Source organism: Podarcis tiliguerta (assembly GCF_965153285.1).
Source record: "Podarcis tiliguerta genome assembly, chromosome: 16".
NCBI lineage: Eukaryota > Metazoa > Chordata > Lepidosauria > Squamata > Lacertidae > Podarcis > Podarcis tiliguerta.
Genome location: NC_139549.1, coordinates 16037164 through 16060990, shown reverse-complemented (window position 1 = coordinate 16060990; position 23827 = coordinate 16037164). Strand labels below are relative to the sequence as shown.

Here is a 23827-nt window from a genome sequence, read left to right as displayed (position 1 = left end):
TAGGTGTAGGTGGAATCCACAGTCCTTCTGGAGGCTGGATGACGTTGGCCAAGCAGAGGGGGGCCCAGGACGGGAGGTGCCTTATCTCCCGAGGATCCTTACAAGATTATCCGAGGCAGCTTGCCAGTGTCCTTGACGACGGCTGACCTCCCCGTACCCTTGGCTTAGGACCTCTGTACAGGTGGAGCGCAGGCCGCGCGTTCAGGAGTTGGATTTGTGCACAGCCTTTTGTGGGTTAAGCAGGGGCTGCGCAAGGAGAAATTGGTGCAGGGAGGAAGAGGTGGCCTTTGGTCTTTGTTGCCTTCCCTGCTGCTTGCGGGGAGAAGGCGGGAGCAAATTCCAAAGCAGCAGGAGCAGCAGCCCTGCAAATCTGTCTGCAATATTCCAAAGCTCATCTTTCCTAGTTGCAGTGCTGAGCACCAAGGAGGCAGAGGGTGCCTCTTGCTCCCATGCTGGGCTGTGCAGGAAAGCATTCCGTGCGGGACTTGATATCTTTCTACAGGGCCCGCAAGACAGAGCTGTTCCGCCTGGCCTTTGGTTTGGACTCAGTCTGACCCTTATGTTTCCCTCCCCTTATGGTTTTGATCTATGGGCTATTATTAAAATGAGGCTGCGTTTTAAATTGTTTCCCCTCCCCCCCATTATGTTTTTGTTGTAATTTTACTGGTGTTAGCCGCCCTGAGCCTGGCTCTGACCGGGGAGGGAGGGCTTTAAATAAAAATTTATTATTATTATTATTATTATTCCCGCAAGGGCGGAGGATGGATCAGGCGAGGTCATGGGAGGATGTCTTGAGCATTTCGGGAGAGGGGAAGTGGCCCCATCTCTCTTGGCGAAGGACATGGGAAGCTGCTTCTTCCGAGTCCATCTATTTCAGTGCTGCCCACACTGACTGGCAGCAATGCCAGGGTTTCAGGCAGGGAGCCTCTCCCAGCCCTCCCTGCAGATGCCGTTGGGAGGACTGAACCCGGGGCCTTCTGCATGCATGAGCTATGGCCCCTGAGAGGTGCTTTGAGACAGAGAGGGCAGGGAATGCTCTGGTGGCAAAGTCAGCAGCGACTGAAAGTTCGGGCTAAGTACTGGGGTGTTCACCCTCTTCCTTCCTATAGAATTGTAGAGCTGGAAGAGGCCGTGTGAGTCATCTAGCCCAACCCTCTGCAGTGCAGGGATTTTTCTCCCAACGTGGGTCTCAAACCCATGAGCCTAATTTTTGACCTTCCTCTTCTGAGAACAGCACAGGCCTCGGTGCCTTGATGCGTTGCTCACTTAGTCTCTGTCCATGTCAAAGATGGCCTTGATGGGAGGAGAACTGCTGTGTATCAGGAGCTGGGATAGCCAGCTGAGACTCTGGCCTAATCCACACTGTACTTTTAAAGCAGTATCATGTCACTTTAAACAGAAACAGCTTCCCTCAAAGTATCCTGAGAGCTGCAGTTTGTTCAGGGTCCCAAGAACTGGGAGCTAGAATTCCCAGAGTGGTTTCCCTCTTTCCATGAAACTCTGGGAATTATAGCTCTTTGGGGAGAACTGGGCTCCCCTAGGAACCCTCCACACCCGTAACAAACGACAGCGCCCAGGATTCTTTGGGGGAAGAAGCCATGGTTGTTTAAGGTGGTCTGATACCGCTTTAAATGTGGAGTGCAGATGGGACATTCTTTCCAGGTCTAAAGGTGCTACGTTGGGTTTGGTCTCCAGGCGAAATAAATACCCTTCAGTCAGCTGCTGGAACAAGATACCCTGGAGACCAAATTGTAGGGGGTGGAGTGGAGTGGCGGTGATGTTCTGGACTTTATAACTAGTCCACAGGCCTGGTCTCTAGCTCAAAGGGGAGCGGAGGAACCTGACCGCCTTCCCCTGATGTTGTTAGATTTCCTAGCACCCATCAGCCGCAGCAGCCATCATGAACATGTCTAGGAAGATGGTTTGCAGTTGCACAATATCTTTTAGGTCATCTTCGAGTTCCCCATCCCTGGGCGAAAGGAACCTGTCCACCTGAGCCCCGTCGATTGCCGCAACTCCTACCTTGCCCAAATCTTCCTGTTGTGTCCTGTGGTCATGCCTTCCTCCTTGTGAAATCGAGAGGAAGCGTTTTTGAAAAGCAGAAGGTCTGGCTGTTGACAGCCACAACACAATTCTTGGGTGCAAAACCTGTGTCTCACAAAAGGTCCGGGAAGCTTGGGGAAGGGCCTTTGCAGCTCGCTGGGAGGGTGCCCGCTCTGCGTGCAGGAAGGTCCCAGGTTCAAATCCCACATGCATCTCTCTAGTCATTCGTAAGAAGAATGGAGAAGACTCTCTTCCTGAGAGCTGCTGTCAATGGTCCTGGTAGATGGTTTCAGGCTAGGCCTGCATTCTTCGTTGACACCCCAACATCCCCACTGAAAGTTAAGGGTCCAAGTGGATCCACTCTCGGTGGAACAGTGGCATCCTCTCCTATGTATTTTTAAAAATACATAATGCCATCAGTATTTGCAAGTGTCTGGCTCATTTAAGAATACATAGAACCTTTATTCTCATTAATGAATAAAACTCATGGGGGGAACACTTTTATTTTTAACGAATCTTTATTATGTGTAAAGGGAATATTTATATGAGTTAATGCTTTATTATCACCTTGGAGCTATTTTGTATCTTTGGGCTTTTGTCCTTCCAGGCTTTGACGCTTTAAGATTATGATCTCTTGATTCTTCGTTATGTTTGCAAAAAATCAATGAAATAAAATGAAAAGTTTTCTCGTTGCCAGTAAGGAAATACACGAGATGCAGCCACACGATTTATTGAATCAGAAATAAAACCTAACCAGAGGGGAAAGGTGTGTGGTCCGTGATTTCAAAGGGTTTGATGGTCTAAATCAAAACAGTGGCAAGTTCATACTTAAAAGAAGATTAAAATGTAACCTTGGGCTGTACTAAATCCAGACACCTAGACCTGTGGGACCTGACTTTCCTGAGCTACTGTGTTTGTGGATGAAACAAATGAGGAAAAAATGGCAAAGAAGGAATCTCAAGCACTTTGGCCCCAGGACAATTTTAGCTCATGCGAGTCCCACCCCCTGCCCCCCAAGAAGGGTGATTTGCCAAGTCTTGAAATAGCAGTAATTATCTAGATTATTGAGGTTAAAGGGCTTCCAAAACTTGATTATGCCCTGGGCCACCGTCAAAAGGTTCAAGATCAGTTTCCTGTTGTTGTGGTCTTGATCCGAATCTGCAAACAAGTTCAAGGGAGCCCGGCAAGTGGAGGGGGTGAATTGTTTCTTGAGTTATCTTCCACTCATTCTCGTGGCACCCTTCCATTCTCTTTGTGGGTGGTGCCACACGAAGGTGGGTGCTGGAAGATGGGAGGCCCCACTTTGAACCATGGCTCAACTCTATGAAGCGGTTAGCTCTGTTGCCCAAAAAGTGTGGCGAGGGGGACAGGCAGGGAGCCACGTCTGCCTCCCTATGCTTGCTTTTTCGGCTGAGACAAATGGCTTAACGGTCCTTTCCTCCCTCCTTGTAGGTTCATGTGTGCCCAGCTGCCCAACCCAGTCCTGGACAGCATCAGCATAATTGACACCCCTGGAATCCTGTCTGGAGAGAAGCAGCGGATAAGCAGAGGTAACACTTGGGCTGAATCTAGACATATATTTTAAAAAACATGCACTGCAAAAATGCTTTTTTTAAATACCGTATTTTTTGCTCTATAGGGCGCACCAGACCATAGGGCGCACCTAGTTTTTTGGGGGGGGGAAATAAAGAAAAAATATATATTCCCCCCCCCCAGCCCCAAAGAGCAAAGAAGCCAAGACAGCCAGCGGGATAGCTGCCCAAAGCCCGGAGTGTGCAGCGCTGCGCTCCCTAGGCTGCAGGCTGCAATCCGCCTTGCTCTCCAGGCTTCAGCGAAAGCCTGCATTCGCTCCATAGGACGCACACACATTTCCCCTTCATTTTTGGAGGGGAAAAAGTGTGTCCTATAGAGCGGAAAATACAGTATATATTGAATTTCCCATTAGCTCACCATTGCCACCTAGGGTCACATTTGGTAATGCGCTTAAAACACACTTCGAACATTATATTTGAAGCTGTATAGCTGAGTCCTTGGGGGCCGTGTGTGCAAGAACTTGATGTTTCTTTGCTGGGGGTTTTGCAGGGCTCTTACGTTTCTATGAGTGTGGTCCCATCTTCTTTGTCAGACACACCTCATAGCAACAGCCCCACCATCTTACCTGAGTGAGTTTCAGAATATTAGCACCCATCCAACCTGCTACAGGTGCTTGTTCAGCAAGTCTCAAGACCTGGACGGAAGAGAGCTGAGCATTGTTGGTATACCGAAGGCACTTTCCTCCAGATCCTTGGACGAACTCACTCAGCGGCTTCATGTAGGTCTTCCTGAGTGGCTGCTGTGGAATACCATGGTGCTAATGCTAGAACCAATTTGCTGAATAGGAGGAGCATGACCTACAGGGGCACAGTTTCCCAATTCCCAGCCCTGTCCATAAGGATGTTCTCCTCAAAAGTATTGAAAGCAGCTATGCTCCCAGTGAAGCTCCTCCATCAGTGTAACATGGGAGGTCTGGAGGGTCTCAACATGAGAACAGGGCCTTTCCAGTGATGGCTCCCTGCTTGTAGAATGCTCTCCTGGGGGAAGCTCGCCTGGCTCCAACCTTGCATAGCTTCAGGCAAAAACGTTTCTTTCTGCCTGTTCCAATAAAACAAACATTCAGGAAAAGAGGAGGGGTTTTTTTTAAAAAAAAGAGGGGCTGCCTGACCACCTCCCCAGTTGGGGGAGACGGGGTTTCTAACCCTTGGTTGGGGGCGGTGGGTTTAAAATTAGGAGGGTTGCTTCGATGGGGTACATAATCTGGGAGGTTGAATGTACGCCCAGCGTGTTGTGGCTTCTTAAGTGAAATGTTCCGTCCTTGGGAGGGGCAGAGAAGAGCCTCCCTCTTCCTCCACCCCTCTGCCTTTGGCCTATAGCCTGTGTCTCCTGGCCAAGTCCAGGCCTCCTTGGAGGAAACTCTCCCCCCCCCCCATTCCCCTCGCTGAAGTTTCCAGGCGTAGCTTGAAAATATGTGGCTGGCACGAGAAGGGTGTTCTAGGTGGTGTACATAACTCGCCAGGAAGGAGCAGCATTCCTGATGCCTGGGGAGTGTCGCTGCCCCCCTCTCCTTGGGCCCGGGGCAAGCGGAGACGGCGTCTCGTGCTGCGCTGATAGCAAAACTCTGCTCCTGCCAAGCAGATGGACGGCGGCTAAAAATAGCTGCCTTCTTCCCAGGCTCCCGTCTCGGGGGCCATCTTCCCTCTGCCTGTCCTACGTCTTGAGACACCCCCAGTTCGGCTTCCATCATCTCCTGGCTGTGCTACGGTCTCCTTTCCAGGTGGGGGGCCTAGCACCTCTGCTGCCTTTGGGGTTGGGGGCAGAGAAGGGAACCAGGCCTTGCCCCAGAGGAGAGGTTATAGGGAGATGGAGGGGCCCTGTGCTGTCCTGCTGCCCGAGTGGGACAGAAGTGAAACATATGTCTTATTGCAGGCCTGGAAATTTGACTTTTCTCCTTGCCCTGCTATCAGGAAGTGCTGCAGATGAGTGATAAGGCTCCACTTGACCCCACAAGCAAGAAACCAGGATGTGGTGGTCAATGCGCTTGGTTTAGCAAATGAGCGCTCATACACATTTTTTTTGTTTTTAAACTATGCTTTAATATATGGAATCTCACAGTCACCGAGAAACTAGCTCGCAAACTTCATGTGCTCATGAAGAACCTATAAAACGCTTTTATAAAGGTTGGTGGACCTTTGCGTCTTACGCATCAACTAACAACTTACATGACCTGTATGTAGAAAAGAAATAATGGACTCCCTGATTTAATATCTATTTAAATTGGTTGTATTTACTGTCCTGACCTGTACTGTATGAATCTCTTCAGTGGCTTCCCAGCTTTTTTTGGGGGGGGGGGGCGTGTTTTCTTCACTTCTTGTTGTTGCCTGCAAAAAGAAAAATTGTATAATGGTCTAACTCTTGGGAGGCTTAGTTTGCTCAGAATCAAGCAGTCTCAGCCAACTCCTGCCCTTGCGGAGGCAGACCTCTATGCGTGCCTTCTGTGCCCTTTGCCCTCTCTCACAGAGATATGTGGCCAAGCCAGTCTGAGTTCTGCTGGGAGCTGGATTCCCTTCTGGTGCTGGTCTGGCAGGGGCCTCCCAGAGGGTGCTCAGGAGCCGTTGTGCTGAGCGCCGGAGGGCAAAACAAGCGTGTGTTGATCCCCTCCGTCACGTTCCACAGGCATAGGGAGACAAGGATATGGCAGTGGTTGGACTGTTGTGCTTCAGGGTATCTTGCGTCCTGATCTCTGCCACCAGCAAGGTGACCAAGTCCCCTATGGGAGGCTGCAGGGGCCCCTGCCTCGCAGAAAGATCGCTGCAGCAAGAGGAAAACCAATGTGGCCCTAGGCGTTGGCCAGTGAGCTTAGAGATGCTTCAGTGTTCGCTCTCCTCTGCCCTCCTCATTCGTTTTTCCTTTTATAGCTTGTCTAATAGATGATGAGCCATCAGGAAGAGGAACTGTTGTATGTTTTGCTAATCGTAAGCTTTTGTGCTTAGTGGCAGCCTTAAGATGAAGTATCTTACAGCCCTTCAGGTACGCAGGCAGAATGCTGCAGAAAAAGCAGCCTGGCTAGCTCAGTTGGATAGAAGTGTGCAGAAAATGCTAGTGGCATTTCAGAAGCCAGGGAGACAGGATTGATTTTGTCAACCTCTGTCACTATTATACCTGCTGGAGCAAAAGACACCCCGCCCCATTTATTGCACCTTGTTCCCCTCCCAGTGTGTGTGTGTGGGGGGGGGAAATCCAGTTCCCTTCCCAGCACTGGATTTCCAAAACAGGATCATCTGTGAAGCTGACCAGCCTTTGATGATGCTTTGGGAGTAAACGTGAACGAGTGTATAGGATTAGTTCAACTTAGAGCCTTGGTGCTCTGGTTTGTTTTGCATTCTGTTTCAAGGTTCTGCCTGCTTTCCCACTACCTTTGTTTCCTATTTAAGTTTCTTAATTTGACCGCTGAGCTGTGTGTGGTTGGCAGCCTCCAGGTTTCTGAATCCCCATGTGCCCAGACACCTGGCCTTCAAGCTACTGGGAGTTTGGGATTGGCATTGTAAGGAGACCAGCCCACTCTTCTGTGGGTCTGGGAGAGAGTGTGGACTTCCATTACACTCTGAGCAAACCAGAAAGGTGTAGTTTGGACTCAGGAGTCCTGGGTCACTGACTCAGAACCTTTTAAATAAGTAATTGCTTTAGTGCATGCCAGCTTCCCTCCCCTCTGGGGTTTCAGGAGTGAAAGCATGGGTGGCATCAACGCCAGGCTTCTGTGTCACAGTTGGGCATCCGAGAGGCTGGGAGAGGCTCTCTGGAGCACCCCTGCTTCGTCACACCTTCCAGCTCTACAATTCCATTATTAATCTTATTTATTTTCATATATGCCCCTGTGTTCGCCGCCAAGGTAATTTTTATATGCAGTGCTTTGCAGATTCTTAAAATAAGATACCAGTAAACTCGGAAAGCCCCACATTCCTGGCTGTTTGCTTTGCAAAGTGTCACAGTGGGGCTGTGGTGGAACTTCTCTTCCGCCCCCTGCCCCAATCACTCGCCCTGCTTCCACCTTCCTGCCTGGAACACGGGAAGGAATGGGGAACAGGGTGTCCGGCTATTGCCTCCCAGGCCACCGCCCCCCCCCTTTGCTTTTCCTCATTGCTGCATCTCTGGTCTCCTCTGTTGGCAGGGAGCCTTTTGCAAAACGGTGGGTGTGGCTGTCCGGTGATGTCAACGCTTTTCGCAGTGACTCACAGGAAGTTGGAATTCTTACCCCTATTGTTTTTCAGGAGGGCTGGGAGGGCCTCACTTTTTCCACACCTTGTTCAGGCCAGGAAGTTTAGCCTGCAAGACATTTACCTGGAAATGTTTCAGGGAATCCGAAAGGTGGAAAAGCTTTTCTGGAATGGTGATTCAGTGTGTGTGTGTGTGTGTGTGTGTGTATTTAGAGGGGGGGAAACCATTTGAGGTATCCCCTTACAAAACCTTCCTTCCTTCCTTCCTCCTCAAATGTTCCAATGGGAGATCTGGAAAAAGGAAGCTCTTTTGCCCTGAGTCAGGCCACTGACTCACCTGACCCAGTGCTATCTGCAGAGACTGGCTGTGCTGGTTCTCTGGGGTTTCAGCGCCAGGCCTTCCCCCACGCGAGTTCAACTGGGGATCCTTTGTGCGCAAAGCAAGGTGTTCTTCCCGTCCGCTCCGTTTGCCTCCCTCCCTGGCACTGGTGCTTTCTCTCGGCCTGGAGTAGCTTAACTTCCCCAAATGACACTTCCATTCTAGGAAGCAAGATGTGCACATCAGCATGGGGAAAGTTCCCCCTTTTCAGATGAATTGGAAATCACAGGGGTTTCTTCTTTTTTTGCAAACAAAGGTGATTCTGCTGTGGGGGAAATTTGGGACATTTTGGCCTCTCTCTTCCCCTTGCAGCATCTGAGAGCGATAAGCTTGCGGTGTCTGCTTCCCATCTCTCGCCAGCCTCCTTTGGCCGCCCTGAATTCTGCTCCTGGGCTGGGGCTGGCATGATCACTGTTTCTCTCTTGCAGCTGAGCTTTCGAATGCCAATAAAATGGCACTTCGAGTTACAAACGCTTCAGGTTACAAACTCCGCTAACCTGGAAGAGTTACCTTGAGTTGAGAACGCTAATGGGATGAGAACGGAAATCGTGTGCCGGCGGCGCAGCGGCAGCAAGAGGCCCCATTAGCGAAAGCACGCCTCTAGTTAAGAACAGTTTCAGGTTAAGAACGGACCTACAGAACGAATTAAGTTCGTAACTAGAGGTACCACTGTACAAGGAACATCTGCTGGGTCAGCCAATGGCCCACCTGGTCCAGCATCCCATTCACACAGTTGCCGGCGAGATGCCTCTTTTGGGAAATTGGCAAGTAGGATCCGAGTGCGAGTTCAGCTCTCCCCTCCTGCGGTATTCAGAAGCAGTGCTGTCTCCTCCATGAACTTCTCCAGTCCTCTTCTGAAACTATCCAAGCTGGTGCCCGTCAGGGTCTCCTGTGGGAGTGAGTTCCATAGGTTAACTGCACTGCATGGAGAAGGACTTTCCTTTTATCTGTCCTAAACTTTCCGACGGCTCTAACTGCAGTTGCCTTTCTTCGTAAACCTCCGGCGGTGGCTGATGCAAGTTCATAGCCTGGCTTTTGGAGCGCAAGGAGAGTTCCTCTGAGCATGCATGAAGTGCACACCCCCTCATTGCCTGCAGTGTACAAGCCAGGGAACCTGAGCTGCAGGGTGGCTTGTTGTGGTAGGAATGTGAGCAGAAGGGTTTGTGAAAGCCTAGTTTGGTATGATATGTGCAGGGATAGAGGTGGGCGTGGGGAGGGGGAGAGGGAGGCAACATCCCTCTCTGCACTGAGGGCACCCAGCCCTGGCCTGTGGGAAAGCCTTGGCCCTTGGTGACCTCCTGCCTGGCAGCCAAGTAACCTCGCCTGGAAGCTGCCCTTGGGAAAGTTCCTCTGCAGCTGGTGAGCCACAACTTCCCCCTTCAGTTACAATGAGTGTGTTCCTTCCACCGAATAGCTGATGTAATAAACAAAAAGCTGCCCTTCTTCCCTTATGGGGGACACAAGAGCCCATATAGAGTCCTTACGTAGGTTCCCTATTGCTAGGAGAAAATAACAGAGGCCAACCAGAGAATATTGAGAAGCAAAGCAGTTTGTAAGCCTGATCTTTATTGAACTGTTGCAACAGGGTGCTCCCCTCTCACGCAGGAAAGGAGGAGGACCCAGAACCCAGGTGTGCCCACCCTTATATAGACATTTTAAATTGCCTGCCCTGGAGCTCAAGACCACCCCCCACAAACCCCATCACAGAAGGGGTGTAACCCAAGACCACCCCCCACAAACATCATACCTACATCACAGAAAAAGTGGTCTACAACAGAAATTTGAATGTTGTTGTTTTTCCTGTCTGCCAGGTTATCTGATAATGCCTTATCTGATTGCCTTTCCTGGTAGCCTGGCCATTCCTTTGAGATGGTGATTTCCTAATTCCTGAGACAATGGGAAGGTTCTCTCCCCCCCCTCCCTCCTCGCAGAGAAAACATTTGGTCAGTTTGGGAGTCAAAATGGTTTCAGGGCGGTCTTCCTGTGCTGCTCCAGACATGTGGTCCCCATATCTATGTACGTGCTAGATTGGTACATTTATGAACATTTATTATATATATAAAATACCTTAAATTTTTTATTTCACTAAAAAAAGGAAGAAATTCCCCAGCCTCACTTCATGCAGAAATCACCCGGCTGGTGCCTGATGTCTAATTCTCACTGCTGTCGCTCGAAGTTAGCCCTTCGAAGAGTGGACAGAGAAAAGGTTTTTTCCTCCCTCTCTCGTAACATGAGAAGTCGTGGGCACCCAGTCCTGGAAGATTCAGGAAAGGTGATAGCACTTCTTTGCATAGTGCCGAGTTAACCTGTGGAACTCCCTCCCACAGTGATGGCCGCCAACCTAGATGGCTTTAAAAAGGGGACTAGACAAATTCATGAGTCAGAGGGCCCTCTGGCTACTAGCCACAATGGCTCCGCTCGGCTTTCGTAGTTGGAGGCAGCGCTGCTGGGCTTAGCTGGGCCATCAGCCTGAAATCCACCAGGTTCTCCTGAAATTCTTGCGAGTTTCAGCCCCCCACTTCCAAGTGGTGGTGGGATTTCTCCCTTTTCACTACCCTGATTATCATGAGTTAAAAGCCTCTGCTAGCAGCTATGGGACTCCGATCCGGAGCAGCTGAACTGGAAAGGAATGCAGATGCCTTTCTCTGTGAATTGTCGTCTCTGCTGCACCAGGACCTCCATTATTCCGAGTTGTGGATGTGTATGGAGGCGGGGGCTGTCATCATCCCGTCTGCCCTGAGTTGGGGCCTCAAGCAAGACCCATAGCTGAGTGGCAGGGCACCTGTTCTGCTTGCAGAAGGCTGGGAACCCTACCCGTCCCTGGAACAGTGGGAGAGCTGCCATCAGCCGCCCCAGACTCTTAGGTACAATTGGAGCAGCAATGATTCTGAATTCCAGTTTCTGGAAACCACAAGAGGGCAGAGGGTCTTGTGCCAGGGTCCTGCTTGCAGATTTCCCACAAGCTGGCCACCACGAGGACAGAATGATAGACTAGATGGGCCACCAGCCTGATCCAGCAGTGTCGCCTTATGTTCTTACACTTTCCTTTAAGTGCCGTATTTTCTGCTCCATAAGACGCACCAGACCACAAGACGCACCTAGTTTTTGGAGGAGGAAAACAAGAAAAAAAATATTCTGAATCTCAGAAGCCAGAACAGCAAGAGGGATCACTGTGCAGTGAAAGCAGCAATCCCTCTTGCTGTTCTGGCTTCTGGGATAGCTGCGCAGCCTGCATTCGCTCCATAAGACGCACACACGTTTCCCCTTACTTTTTAGGAGGGAAAAAGTGAGTCTTATAGAGCAAAAAATACGGTATGTCTTAGGGTTAGGAAGTAAAATGTGCAAGTATCCTTCTAGGTGACTTCTGTGAGATGAGGCAGCCTTGCTGCTCCGACCTTTCAGGATTTTTTAGCTAGTGAGCAACATTGGGGTTGTGACTGACGAATGAGGTGTTTGGACACCAGGCTATAGAATCTCTGGGGTCCCAAAGAACTGCTGTCTGTCCCCCCGACCCCATCAGTCGCTGTACTCTTTCTGTTTGTCTTGTTCACCCGTCCTTGGAAAAGGCAAACTATGTAAATTCCAAGCAACCAGCATGCCTCTTTCCTGTGGTGAGTTTGTTTGAGATGAGGTACTTCCTAGAAGTCATTTTCTGCAAGCTCTACTCCAAAATAATTTTGAGTGGACGTTAAAAAATTCCACCCCACTTCCGGTCACTAATGCATAGCTGTCAACGTTCTCCTTTTTTTTTTTTAAGGGTAATTCCCTTATTCTGAATAGGATTCCTTGCAAGAAAAGGGAAAAGTTGACAGCTATGCACTAATGTAAAATTTGAAAACTTCGCAAAGAGGCTTAGCCATGTCTGCTAGGTATGAGCGGAAGAGCAGACACTCATTACGAATTCACATCACTATTATTAACTTTATTACCCCCAGGCCCCAGGATGGGTTACAACAAATTAAAATTCAGAATTATAAACCATTGAAGCAAATCCCACACAGGAATATGGTTAACTTACAGTGCAATTATGTACATGTCCACTCGGATATAACTTTCTTTAACTAAAAACAATAGTTAAGACATCATAACACAGGTAGAACCAGTGATTAAAGTACAGGATGCCCAGTGTCTTGCCTCGTCTGCACCTTAGTTCTACAAGGCCCCTCTGAACAGGAAACTCTTAGCCAGTCCAACCTCCCTTGGGAGGGAATCCCTCAATCTGGGAGCAGCTACAGAAAAGGCTCTGCCGGACACCACCACCACCAGGCCTACTTCTTGTGTTGATGGGACCGAGAAGGGGTTCACCCAAGGATCTTGGCACCCAGGCAGGTTCATCCAGAACCGCCTGGGTGAAATTGGACTACAGCTCCCATCATCCCTGGCCATGTTGGCTGGGGCAACAGTATATGGAGGACTACAGATCTTCCCCACCCTATTCTGGGGCTCTCACTACACCATCTAGGAGAGCTTCCTGTCTGATTTATGAGCTTTGGCTGATTCTCCAGCTACGACCGTTCCTGACCCACTGTAATCCACGCACTGGTAACCTCAAGGCCAGACTACTGCAACACGCTCTGTGGGGCTGCCCTTGGAAGCTCCAGACGGTGCGGAATGTGGTGGCCAGACTGCTGATGGGGGCATCTTTCTGACAACATGCAAAGCCCTTGTTAAAACATCTGCACTGGCTACCCATCCGCTGCTGAGCCAGGTTCAAGGTCCTTGTATTAATTTACAAAGCCTTGAGCAATTTAGGTCCAGAGTACCTAAGAGGTCACTGAGATCATCCACAGAAGCGTTGGTAGCTGGTTCCAGAGTTGGTGAGGCACATTTGACAACAGGAACAACAAGTAAACAAGCCTTTACTGTCATTGGCTCCAGTGTCGTTCCTCTTCATTCCACCTCCATGTGGAATGTCTGTGGAATGTGGAGTTGTGGAATGCTCTGCCACTAGAGATTCCGCAAGACGCCTTCAGTTTCCTGTATTAAACACCTGCTGAAAACTTTTCTGTTCTGTCAGGCTCATGCAGGCAATTAAGAATGAATGGATCTTTCCATAATCGTTAGCTGATATCTGATTTTAACTTTGTTAGGTTTATCGTTTGGCCTTTATAGAGATGCAGTAATTGTTGTAAACCGCTCTGGTACTTTTTAAAATGAGTATCGGTGTATAGATAAATAAAATAAATGTCTGGCAGCTTTGTGCGGTCAGGGAGAGAGATACAGCTTCTCTTGTTCAGGCTTCCTCCTTGTGTGAACAGGCTCTGCAAATGCAGCTGCTCATCTCTCCCTCCCAAAGCCCCCCCCCCACTTCCTGTTTTCAACCCATTGTCTGTAAATTGGCTGACTTTGGCATGAGATGAGCAGATAAAAGATTGTCAGGGCAGGAGATCAAGCTGAGCACAGCAGGGCCACAAGCATCTAGCCAGTCCAGAGCAAGGGGACAATTCCGGGCTTTGGGTTAAAACCCAGAGGCAGGTTCAGGCAAGCCAACAAGGGGAGGGGGGAATTCTTTAGATGTGCTCAGACTTGCAAGGGTGGACCTGAAGCAGGTCTTAGTCTCTTTTTTTCAGTAGGTTGAAAATGGCTTCCGACCCATTTAACAGCAAAAAAAGGCCTCTTGACCACCCCCAAACAGCTGAGCCAGGTTATCAAGGCATACCCTCCAGCATTTCTCTGATGAAAATTTGTTGTTGTTGTTGTTTAGTCGTTTAGTCATGTCCGACTCTTTGTGACCCCATGGACCAGAGCACGCCAGACACTTCTGTCTTCCACTGCCTCCCGCAGTTTGGTCAAACTCATGCTGGTAGCTTCGAGAACACTGTCCAACCATCTCGTCCTCTGTCGTCCCCTTCTCCTTGTGCCCTCCATCTTTCCCAACATCAGGGTCTTTTCCAGGGAAGCTTCTCTTCTCATGAGGTGGCCAAAGTATTGGAGCCTCAGCTTCAGGATCTGTCCTTCCAGTGGGACATCCTATTCAATTTATTATTATTATTATTATTATTATTATTATTATTATTTTATTTTATTTTATTATTATTTATTAATGTTGCTGTTTATACCTCACCCATCTGACTGGGCTTGCTGCAGCCACTCTGGGCCGCTTCCAACATGAATAAAAACATAATAAAACATTAAACATTTAAAAAAGCTTCCCTATACAGGGCTGCCTTCAGATGGCTCGGGTCAGATAACTCCCTAACCTCCAACATGTCTCCGATGGGAATAGAGACATCCTAAGGAAAAGCGGGACATCTGGATCAAATCAGAAACTGTCATGGCTTCTGTAAATCTGGGACTGTCCCTGGGAAATAGGAATACTTGGAGGGTCTGTCAAGGCTATCGGTGACTACTAACTACCATGCTGTGCCTCTGTGGTCAGAGGCAGTAAATGCTTCTGAATACTAGTTGCTGGAAAGCACAGGAGGGGAGAAGAGTCTTGTGCTCTTGAGTTCTGTTTGCCAGTTTCCCACTGGGGCATCTGGTTTGGCTGCTGTTAGAACAGGATTCTGGGCTTGATGGGCCACCATTGGCCTGATCCGACAGGGCTCGTCTGATGTCTATTTGGGGGAACCTCTGGTCAGTGTCCTGGGCTGGCCGCATTTGCATTTCTTGCAGTGTCTCAAACTTTGGGTCCCCAGCTGTTGTTGGACTACAACTCCCATCATCCCTGACCACTGGCCATACCTAGCTAAGGATGATGGGAGTTGTAGTCCAGCAACAGCTGGGGACCCAGGTTTGAGAAACACTGCAACGCTATGGATTGGCTGGTGACTGTCGATTCCCTTGAGGCGGGGAGCCCAACATCACCAGCCCATCTGTGAAGTTAGAGAAATGCAAACTCAGCCAGCCCACAATAGCCAGATTGTGCCTTTCTGAGCTTTGCTGTTCTTCAGCTGTAGAACGGGACTGCATGCTTCAGTGCTGACAAAACATTTCTCTTCCCTTTTTTAAAAAAGTTACTCTTGTGATTAGCCATGCAGAAGCCACTTCTTTCAACTGCTCCTTCCCTCAGCCTCAGACCTCCTCGCATGTAAAGCAGGAGCATTGACAGCTTGTTGTTTTTTTTGATGGGGGTGTTCCTCCAGCTCCCCTGGCCAGCTGAGATTTCTGTCTTAGAATGCAGTACGATTGCATCTTATTAAGAGGTTCCGTTCCAATGAGGGTTCCATGTACACATGAACATTGTGTGTACATTGTGAACCCCCCATACTCTATGAGAGCCAGCATGCTGAGCAGGCCTTGCCCCTCCAAGCAAGACAGAGAGCTAAAAGTTGTTCCCCTAGCTCTTCTCCAAAATCTTCCTCCTATTTTAGTCTTAATGAGATAAGGGGAGGGGTAGCCAATTGTTGTGAAGGTTTTATATAGTTTGAAAACAATTCCCTTGAGGATAATACTGGTTTAAATGGTTAGTTGATGAGGTTGTCATAAGACTGTAGAGATGGAGGGAGCCAAAGGCTAATCTAGTCCAACCCCCTGCAACCAGTGTTAGAAACTCGGGTATATAAGCTGGGCGCCAAATGGCTCCTTAAACCAGGGTTACAGTCGCCAAAGTGGAATGCCTAGCTGCCATTTCGGGCGCAGATGGCTTGAAAGTTGCATCCTGGCACCTGGGCATCTTCGCTTGGTCGCAAGTGGCCGATAAAAAGGTAAAGGTACCCCTGCCCGTACGGGCCAGTCTTGACAGACTCTAGGGTTGTGCGCCCATCTCACTTAAGAGGCCGGGGGCTGTCCGGAGACACTTCCGGGTCACGTGGCCAGCGTGACATCGCTGCTCTGGCGAGCCAGAGCCGCACACGGAACGCCGTTTACCTTCCCGCTAGTAAGCGGTCCCTATTTATCTACTTGCACCCGGGAGTGCTTATGAACTGCTAGGTTGGCAGGCGCTGGGACCGAACAACGGGAGCGCACCCCGCCACGGGGATTCGAACTGCCAACCTTTTGATCGGCAAGCCCTAGGCGCTGAGGCTTTTACCCACAGCGCCACCCACGTCCCAAGTGGCCGATAGCCAGGTGCAAAATGCGCCTGGCGAATTTCAAACGCTGCCTGCAATGCCACTCATTGCCACGTTTTCCCTGCAGCAAACTTAATCACAGCTGCTCCTCTGGAAACAGTATATGCTTGCTGTCTCATGTGTAGTTTATGGGATGCAGCAGAGACTGGGCTCCATCTTGTTTCCAGCTCTATACACAGTCTGTGTGTTTTGAGTCCAAGTGCAGGGAAGTTGGGGGGCCCTGCTTGGAAATGTAAACGGGGGAAACCCCATTGAGCAGAATTGCCTGTAAGCAGCATTGTGCTTCCTGTTAACCCCTCTGTGCTGGGAAACTGAACTGGCTGTCCCAGTGCACAGGCGGGGGTATTGTGGTGGCTCTGGGGAGTCCTCCAAAATGGTAAGAATAGGCCTGGGGGCAGAGGCGAAGAAGAGATGTCTTTGGTCCTTTATTTTTTATTTTTTTTAAAGCACCATTTAGAAGCAACAGTCAATATTCAACAATCTGTTTTCACACACACACACACACACAGAGAGAGAGAGAGAGAGAGAGAGAGAAGAACCAGATGTCTAACTACATTTAACTTTTAACCTTAAGTTTTTCAGCAAAAGTATCATCCCACAAACCTCCATGTGTCCTCAGAGCCCATAAGCCATGTTCCATCAATATTACATATGTAATAAAACCAAGCCAGACTGATTGAAAAGCGGTGATGGTTTTTGTCTGCATGACTGTCTTGGATGCGGGTTGTCTGTTGGTCCATTGGTCTTAAGTCCCAGCGTTGTGATGTCCAGATCTCAAAACAGGTCTGCATTTAGTGTCTTCCAATACCTTCCAATAGATAGCAAGCCACGCTGCTGCCTTTATATCTCCAGCCAGGAATTTAAATTTTAGCTTGTAGCATGGAAGGTTAAAGGTGGGCCTGCCTTGCCTCTACTGCCTTGTCTCCACTTGGATCAGCTCGCTGAATTGTACGCTGCTGCAGATCTCCCTTGGGATCCACCCAGGATGGCAACCCACCTTGCTTTTCAGCTGGTCCTTTTTGAATGAACAGGCTGCTTTGGGGGGGGGGGGGTGTTAGTCTGTCCAAGAAAGCATACAGCTCACAAAAACTGTTTATAAAATCCAATAGTACAAGCACCGTGTACATGTTTAAAAAACCGAGGCCAATTAAAATAAATAAAAAGGCTGTCCGTGCAAGAACAAGTCTCTGAAACGCAGCCTAGATTAAGGAAATGGCAGGACAAAATAAATGAGGCTTTTGGAAACACAGCTTAAAATAAATTTGGACACCTAGGAGGGAAGGAGAGGCTGGGTCTACATTGACTGACAGCTGTGGCTCTCCAGGGGGTCAGTCTGGGGGTGTTCGTACCTGGCGATTGAACTGGGGGCCTTCTGCATGCAGGACAGGTGTCCTCTGCCCATGAGCTCCAGACCCTCCCCTTTCATGCTTCCCAACTGGTGCTCTGTGGACCGCAGGGGGTCCACGTAACCCACCCATGGCACCATTGACATAACAAAACCTGCCATACAGATATTGAAAGGTTCGGAAGCAGAAGGTCCATAGCTTGGCTTCTGAAAAACAGGGGTCCGCAGTACTTAGCTAACTGGGAACCACTAGATTGATGTGCGCTTTAATCTGCAATCTAAAATATTTTCCAAGCCCGTTTTGCTGCCCTGCTGATGACTGCATGCAAGACTCAAAACATGTATTAGTCCTGGAAGACAACACTTTATGCTTGGTAGTTGTTTCAATAAAATTTGCATCACCAGTTAGCTCAGCTGGTGTTGATAATGCCAAGGTCGCAGTTTCAATCCCTATATGGGTGGCCTGCGTATTCCTGCATTGCAGGGGGTTGGGGGCCCTTGCGACTCTCTGATTCTATGTTGCCTTCCTTCTCTCCCCCCCCCCCCAGGTTATGACTTTGCGGCGGTCCTGGAGTGGTTTGCGGAGCGGGTGGACCGCATCATCCTCCTCTTTGACGCCCACAAGCTGGACATCTCGGACGAGTTCTCCGAGGTGATCAAGGCCCTGAAGAACCACGAGGACAAGATCCGGGTGGTGCTGAACAAGGCGGACCAGATCGAGACGCAGCAGCTGATGCGGGTCTACGGTGCCCTCATGTGGTCGCTGGGCAAGATCATCAACACGCCCGAGGTGGTGCGTGTCTACATTGGCTCCTTCTGGTCCCACCCGCTCCTCATCCCAGACAACCGGAAGCTCTTCGAGGCGGAGGAGCAAGACCTCTTCAAGGACATCCAGTCTCTCCCGCGAAACGCCGCCTTAAGAAAGCTCAACGACCTCATCAAGCGGGCCAGGCTGGCCAAGGTGGGTGCCCGTCCCTGGGGGGGGGGGCTTTTTCCTGTCCTTCAAGGCCGGGGAGGTGTGTTCTGGCTGCCCAGTGATGGAGGAAGGATGCCCATCCCAGGTGGCTCCCCGGATTGCAGGGGAGAAAGCTTTCAGTATGTTTCTTAGCACAATTCAAAGTGTCGGTGCTGACCTTTAAAACCCTAAACGGCCTCGGCCCTGTATACCTGAAGGAGTGGCACCACCTCCCTTGTCCAGCCCAGACACTGAGGTCCACCTCCGAGGGCCTTCTGGCAGTTCCCTCACTGCAAGAAGTGAGGTTAAAGGGAACCAGGCAGAGGGCCTTCTCGGTAGTGGCGCCCCGCCATTTGGAACGCCCTCCTGTCAGATGTCAAGGAAAGAAACAACTATCTGACTTTTAGGCAGCCCTGTATTGGGAAGCTTTTTAACATTTGATGATCTCAGGTGTTTTTATATTTTGTTGGAAGCTGCCCAGAGTGGCTGGGGCCACCCAGTCAGATGAGCAGCATTTTATTTTAATTTATTCAAGGGCAGAGGGCCCATTGGTTCACCCTCATCCAATGTCTTGTTTAGGGCAGTGGTCTTCAACTTCTCAAGAGCTGGGACTCCTCTGTAGCAGGATGGGACCCATTTCCAAGGGCAAAAGGGGGGCCCTTGGTGTTGGAATGGCATGGGCAGGGCTGTCCTTCTGTTGAAGACCAGTTATCTAGCCCAGGTGTGGGGAGCCTGTCTCCCTCCAGATATGCTGGACTCTTAACCCCCATCAGCCCCAGGACACCCGACCCAAAAGCCAGGGGTGATGGGATTTGTAGTCCAGCAATATCTGGAGGGAGACAGGCTCCCCACACTAGGCCTCGTCTCGCCCATCATTTATTTATTTTTGCAGCCGCTTGTGTCACCTGCAGTTTCTGAGTTCTCAGCCTCTTCTCCCCACCCCCCTTGCAGGTCCATGCCTACATCATCAGCTCCTTGAAGAAGGAGATGCCCAACGTCTTCGGGAAGGAGAGCAAGAAGAAGGAGCTGGTGAGCAACCTGGGGGAGATCTACCTGAAGATCGAGAGGGAGCACCAGATCTCGCCGGGGGATTTCCCCAACCTCAGGAAAATGCAGGTATGGAGGGATGTTGACCTGTGTAGTGCGTTTGGGGCAGGAGCGGGCGGGACTTGGGCTTGCCTGGAGAGCAAGGAGGTCCTGGAGTCTTGCCGCATGTTTGTGTGTGTTGCAAAAATCACAATGTACGGGAAGCCAAACGATGCTTCTCTCGATTCCTGCAGCTCCTGTTAACTCTCTCCCCACCCCCACCCCGCGAATCACAAGAGCAGGCCCTGGAAAGAATCACGCGGGGAAAACCGTGAAGCCAGCCAATGCCTCTACATGGCTCCAGCCTTGTTTCAGACACTGTGATACATCGCGATGTTTAGCTGGTGGTACATCAGGTGCTGAAAATTGGTGGCTGGACTCTCCTTATAATGTCAGTTGTGATTTTTGCCTGCCATCTTAAGGACCACAGACCTCCTGCCTCTGAGCACCAGTTGCTATGGGGACGGCAAGTGGGGAGAGTGGTGCTGTTGTGCTCAGGCCCTTTGGACTGATCCTGCAGGTGGCTCCTCTTCCCCTGCAGTCAAGAGGCGGCAATGGTTCTGAAGACCAGTCGCAGGAAACCACGGGAGGGGAGAGTGTTGCTCTTAGAATAGAATAGAATCATAGAGTTGGAAGAGACCACAAGGGCCATCGAGTCCAACCCCCTGCCAAGCAGGAAACACCATCAGAGCACTCCTGACATATGGTTGTCAAGCCTCTGCTTAAAGACCTCCAAAGAAGGAGACTCCACCACACTCCTTGGCAGCAAATTCCACTGTCAAACAGCTCTTCCTGTCAGGAAGTTCTTCCTAATGTTTAGGTGGAATCTTCTTTCTTGTAGTTTGGATCCATTGCTCCGTGTCCACTTCTCTGGAGCAGCAGAAAACAACCTTTCTCCCTCCTCCATGTGACATCCTTTTATATATTTGAACACGGCAAGTTTCCCATAAAGGTCAGCCACAGTGAGACCAGGAGGCTGGACTAGTGGGGACCCAGCAGCATCCAGGCTGCTTGTTAACATTCCCAATGGAACCTCCAGATCCAGAGGCAGTCTTTCTGAACTCCCAGGTTCTTAGGGACGTTTGGCCACTATTGAGAACAGAATACTGGGCGGAAAAACTCTGGAAAAGTGATTTGCAGTTCGCAGCATGTTATTCTTTGAAGGAGAACTACTTAAAAATGATTTACAGGTGGTATTTAACTCTGAGTAGGCTTGCAAAGATGTTTAAGACTGAATCAGATAAGTGCTGGAGATGCAAAGAGGTTGAGGGAACGTTCTTTCATATGTGTTGGACTTGTAAAAGGGTAAAAGAGTATTGGGAAATGATCCATAATGAATTGAACACAAATGTTTAAAAGTACTTTCCCCCAAAAAACAGAGTCCTTTCTTTTGGGGATAATTCAGACTGAAATTCCCAGGTGTCAAAAAAAGGTTATTTATGTATGCCACTACTGTGGCCTGTGTTTTGTCAGCCCAAAAATGGAAAACGAGGTCCCAACCAAAGAAGAATGGCAACTTAAGTTGACAGAATATGCACAACTTGCAGACTTAACATATAGAATAAGGAAACAAGAAGAACATACGTTTAGAGATGACTGGAAAACGTTTATTGAATATATGGGAAATAACTGCGTACAGCTGAAAGCGCAGGCAGCATTAAGATAAATTCAACAGTATAAATAAGATGGTGGATGTAATAATGGAATGCTGAATGGTATAGTTTTTGTAAAATATGCAAGGATTTATGATACGTAAAATGAAACATGGAAAGAGAAGTCATTTATATTTTAAGGATGTAAAAAATGAGTACAGTCATACCTCGGGTTACAGACCCTTCTTTCAGGTTACGTACACACCGAAACCCGGAAGTACCGGAAGCAGTTACTTCAGGGTTTTGGTGCATGCGCAGACACAGTGCTGCGGGTTGCAAATGCTGTGGGTTGCGAATGTGCCTCCCGCACGGAACACATTCACAACCCGAGCGTCCACTGTACTTTAAATTGTAAAACAGAAAATGTAATAAAAATTACCGTATTTTTCGCTCTATAAGACGCACCAGACCACAAGACGCACCTAGTTTTTGGAGGAGGAAAACAAGAAAAAATATATTCTGAATCTCAGAAGCCATAACAGCAAGAGGGATCGCTGCACAGTGAAAGCAGCAATCCCTCTTGCTGTTCTGGCTTCTGGGATAGCTGCGCAGCCTGCATTCGCTCCATAAGACGCACACACATTTCCCCTTTTTAGGAGGAAAAAAGTGAGTCTTATAGAGCAAAAAATACGGTATATGCAACAAGAACGGAATGCTGGACTTTACTTCATGCTCTTCACATGCCCACCTTGTTGTCCCCCCAGGAGCAGCTGCTTACGCAGGACTTCAGCAAGTTCCAGCCGCTGAAGTTGAAGCTGCTGGACGCGGTGGACGACATGCTGGCCAACGACATTGCGCGCCTGATGGTGATGGTGCGGCAGGAGGAGGCTCAGATGCCCACGCAGGTGGTGAAGGGCGGGGCCTTCGAGGGCACCATGAACGGGCCCTTCGGCCACGGCTACGGCGAGGGGGCGGGCGAGGGCATCGACGACCTGGAGTGGGTGGTGAGCAAGGACAAGCCCACGTACGACGAGATCTTCTACACCCTCTCGCCCGTCAACGGCAAGATCACGGGCGCCAGCGCCAAGAAGGAGATGGTCAAGTCCAAGCTGCCCAACACCGTCCTGGGCAAGATCTGGAAGCTGGCGGACGTGGACAAGGACGGGCTGCTGGACGACGAGGAGTTTGCCCTTGCCAACCACCTCATCAAGGTCAAGCTGGAGGGGCACGAGCTGCCCGCCGAACTGCCCTCCCACCTGGTGCCGCCCTCCAAGCGCAGGCACGAATGATGATGCCCCCTCCCTGTCGAGCGGGAGGGGCCCCCGCCTCTTGACTCTGCCCAGCCTTGGGTGGGCCGCCTGCCCTCAGGAACTCGACTTTGAACTCCCCCGCCCCACGAGAACAAAAGACGCCACCCCCAAACCCACAGATGATTTCGTTTTTTAAAGAAATGTTTTAATACATCTGCTATCTTTGAGGCAGTCGTCTTGTGTGGTGCTAGGGAGGGATCTCCTGTCGGTATCCTCTAGACGAGAGCCCGCAAGGGTGGGTGCCAGGGGTGGTGCCAGTCCCAGCACCTGTCTGACGAGGGGCTCACCTGGGCTGAGGCCCACACCTCGGAGCTTTTCACTCCCGCAGGTAGTTTTCCCAGTCGACATTCGAGAGGGTGTCTGTAAGGTCCAGTGGTGTTTGGGTCCTGGTTCAGGGCCTCTGGGTCATTGTGGGGCCAGCCCCCACTTCTTGGGTGACACTACCCAGCCTTGGCAACCTTAGGGTGACCTCCTCACTGCCCCCCCCCCACGCCATCACAGTCACTTTCTGAGAACATGCACCACCACCTGTTTTGACATCTCAGACTGACGCATCACTTCCTGCTTTGCCTAAGAGGAGGTGGTGGTTTTTTTTGACATCACTTCCCCCTCCACCCACCCACCCTGTGCCTTTACAAAGTGGTGCTATAATGGGATTTAATGGGACCAGCTGCTCACATCCCGGTGGCAAAGGGTTAACGCTGCACCAAATGCATCTCCCCTTCACACACACACCCCCCCCACGCCATGCAGGCACTGGGCAAGAAATTGATAGGGAGGTGATGGGGGGTGGCATTGAGTGGAAAGGAGGGGCAGGTTCTCCATATTGCACTGATTTTCTGGCAGGGGTGGGCTCCACGGTGGGCGTGGAGGTCTCCAGGGATGAGCTAGACCCTGCGGTCTGTTTGGCTCAGAAAACCCAGGACTTGCGCATGGAAAAGGATTTGATGATTTTAAGGTTGTACGTTGTGTCTGAAGAGAAGGGAGGTTTATGGTGGTCTTTGTTACCCTCCAGGCCTGCCAAGGAAGAAAGGAGATATAGTTGGGGGTTGGCATTACAGCCTCCCCCTACCCCCACCCCCAAAAATGACTTCAACCTCTCTGTGTGTGTTTGGGTTGGAGGGATAAATGATTTCGCCCACCCTGCCCTCTGCCAGAAGGTTGAAGGAAGATGGGCCAGTATCTTAACCCTGTAGATGGAACATGATTGGCTGAGTCTGTCCAGAGCTGCTTATTGGGATTAGATCCTGCTAAGACCTCGGGGGGGGGGGGTCAAAAGTGCAGCTTGGTGTCAGAAGCGGAGGGAGCTGTTGAATGTTCCACCTGCATCCCTTGCATTAAAATTGATTTTTGGAGAT

At 50.0% G+C, this 23827-nt stretch overlaps 1 protein-coding gene across 2 annotated transcripts in view; it reads left to right on the top strand.

Annotated features, from left to right (window-relative positions):
* EHD1 (EH domain containing 1) overlaps window positions 1-23827 on the top strand; it is a 32952-nt gene extending 9125 nt beyond the window's left edge. For both annotated transcript variants that reach the window (XM_083417166.1, XM_083417167.1), the window contains exons 3-6: window positions 3496-3593; window positions 18075-18487; window positions 19433-19597; window positions 21924-23827. In XM_083417166.1, the coding sequence (XP_083273292.1) occupies window positions 3496-3593; window positions 18075-18487; window positions 19433-19597; window positions 21924-22448 (1201 nt within the window). In that variant the 3' untranslated portion in view covers window positions 22449-23827. The remainder of the gene's footprint in view (window positions 1-3495; window positions 3594-18074; window positions 18488-19432; window positions 19598-21923) is intronic.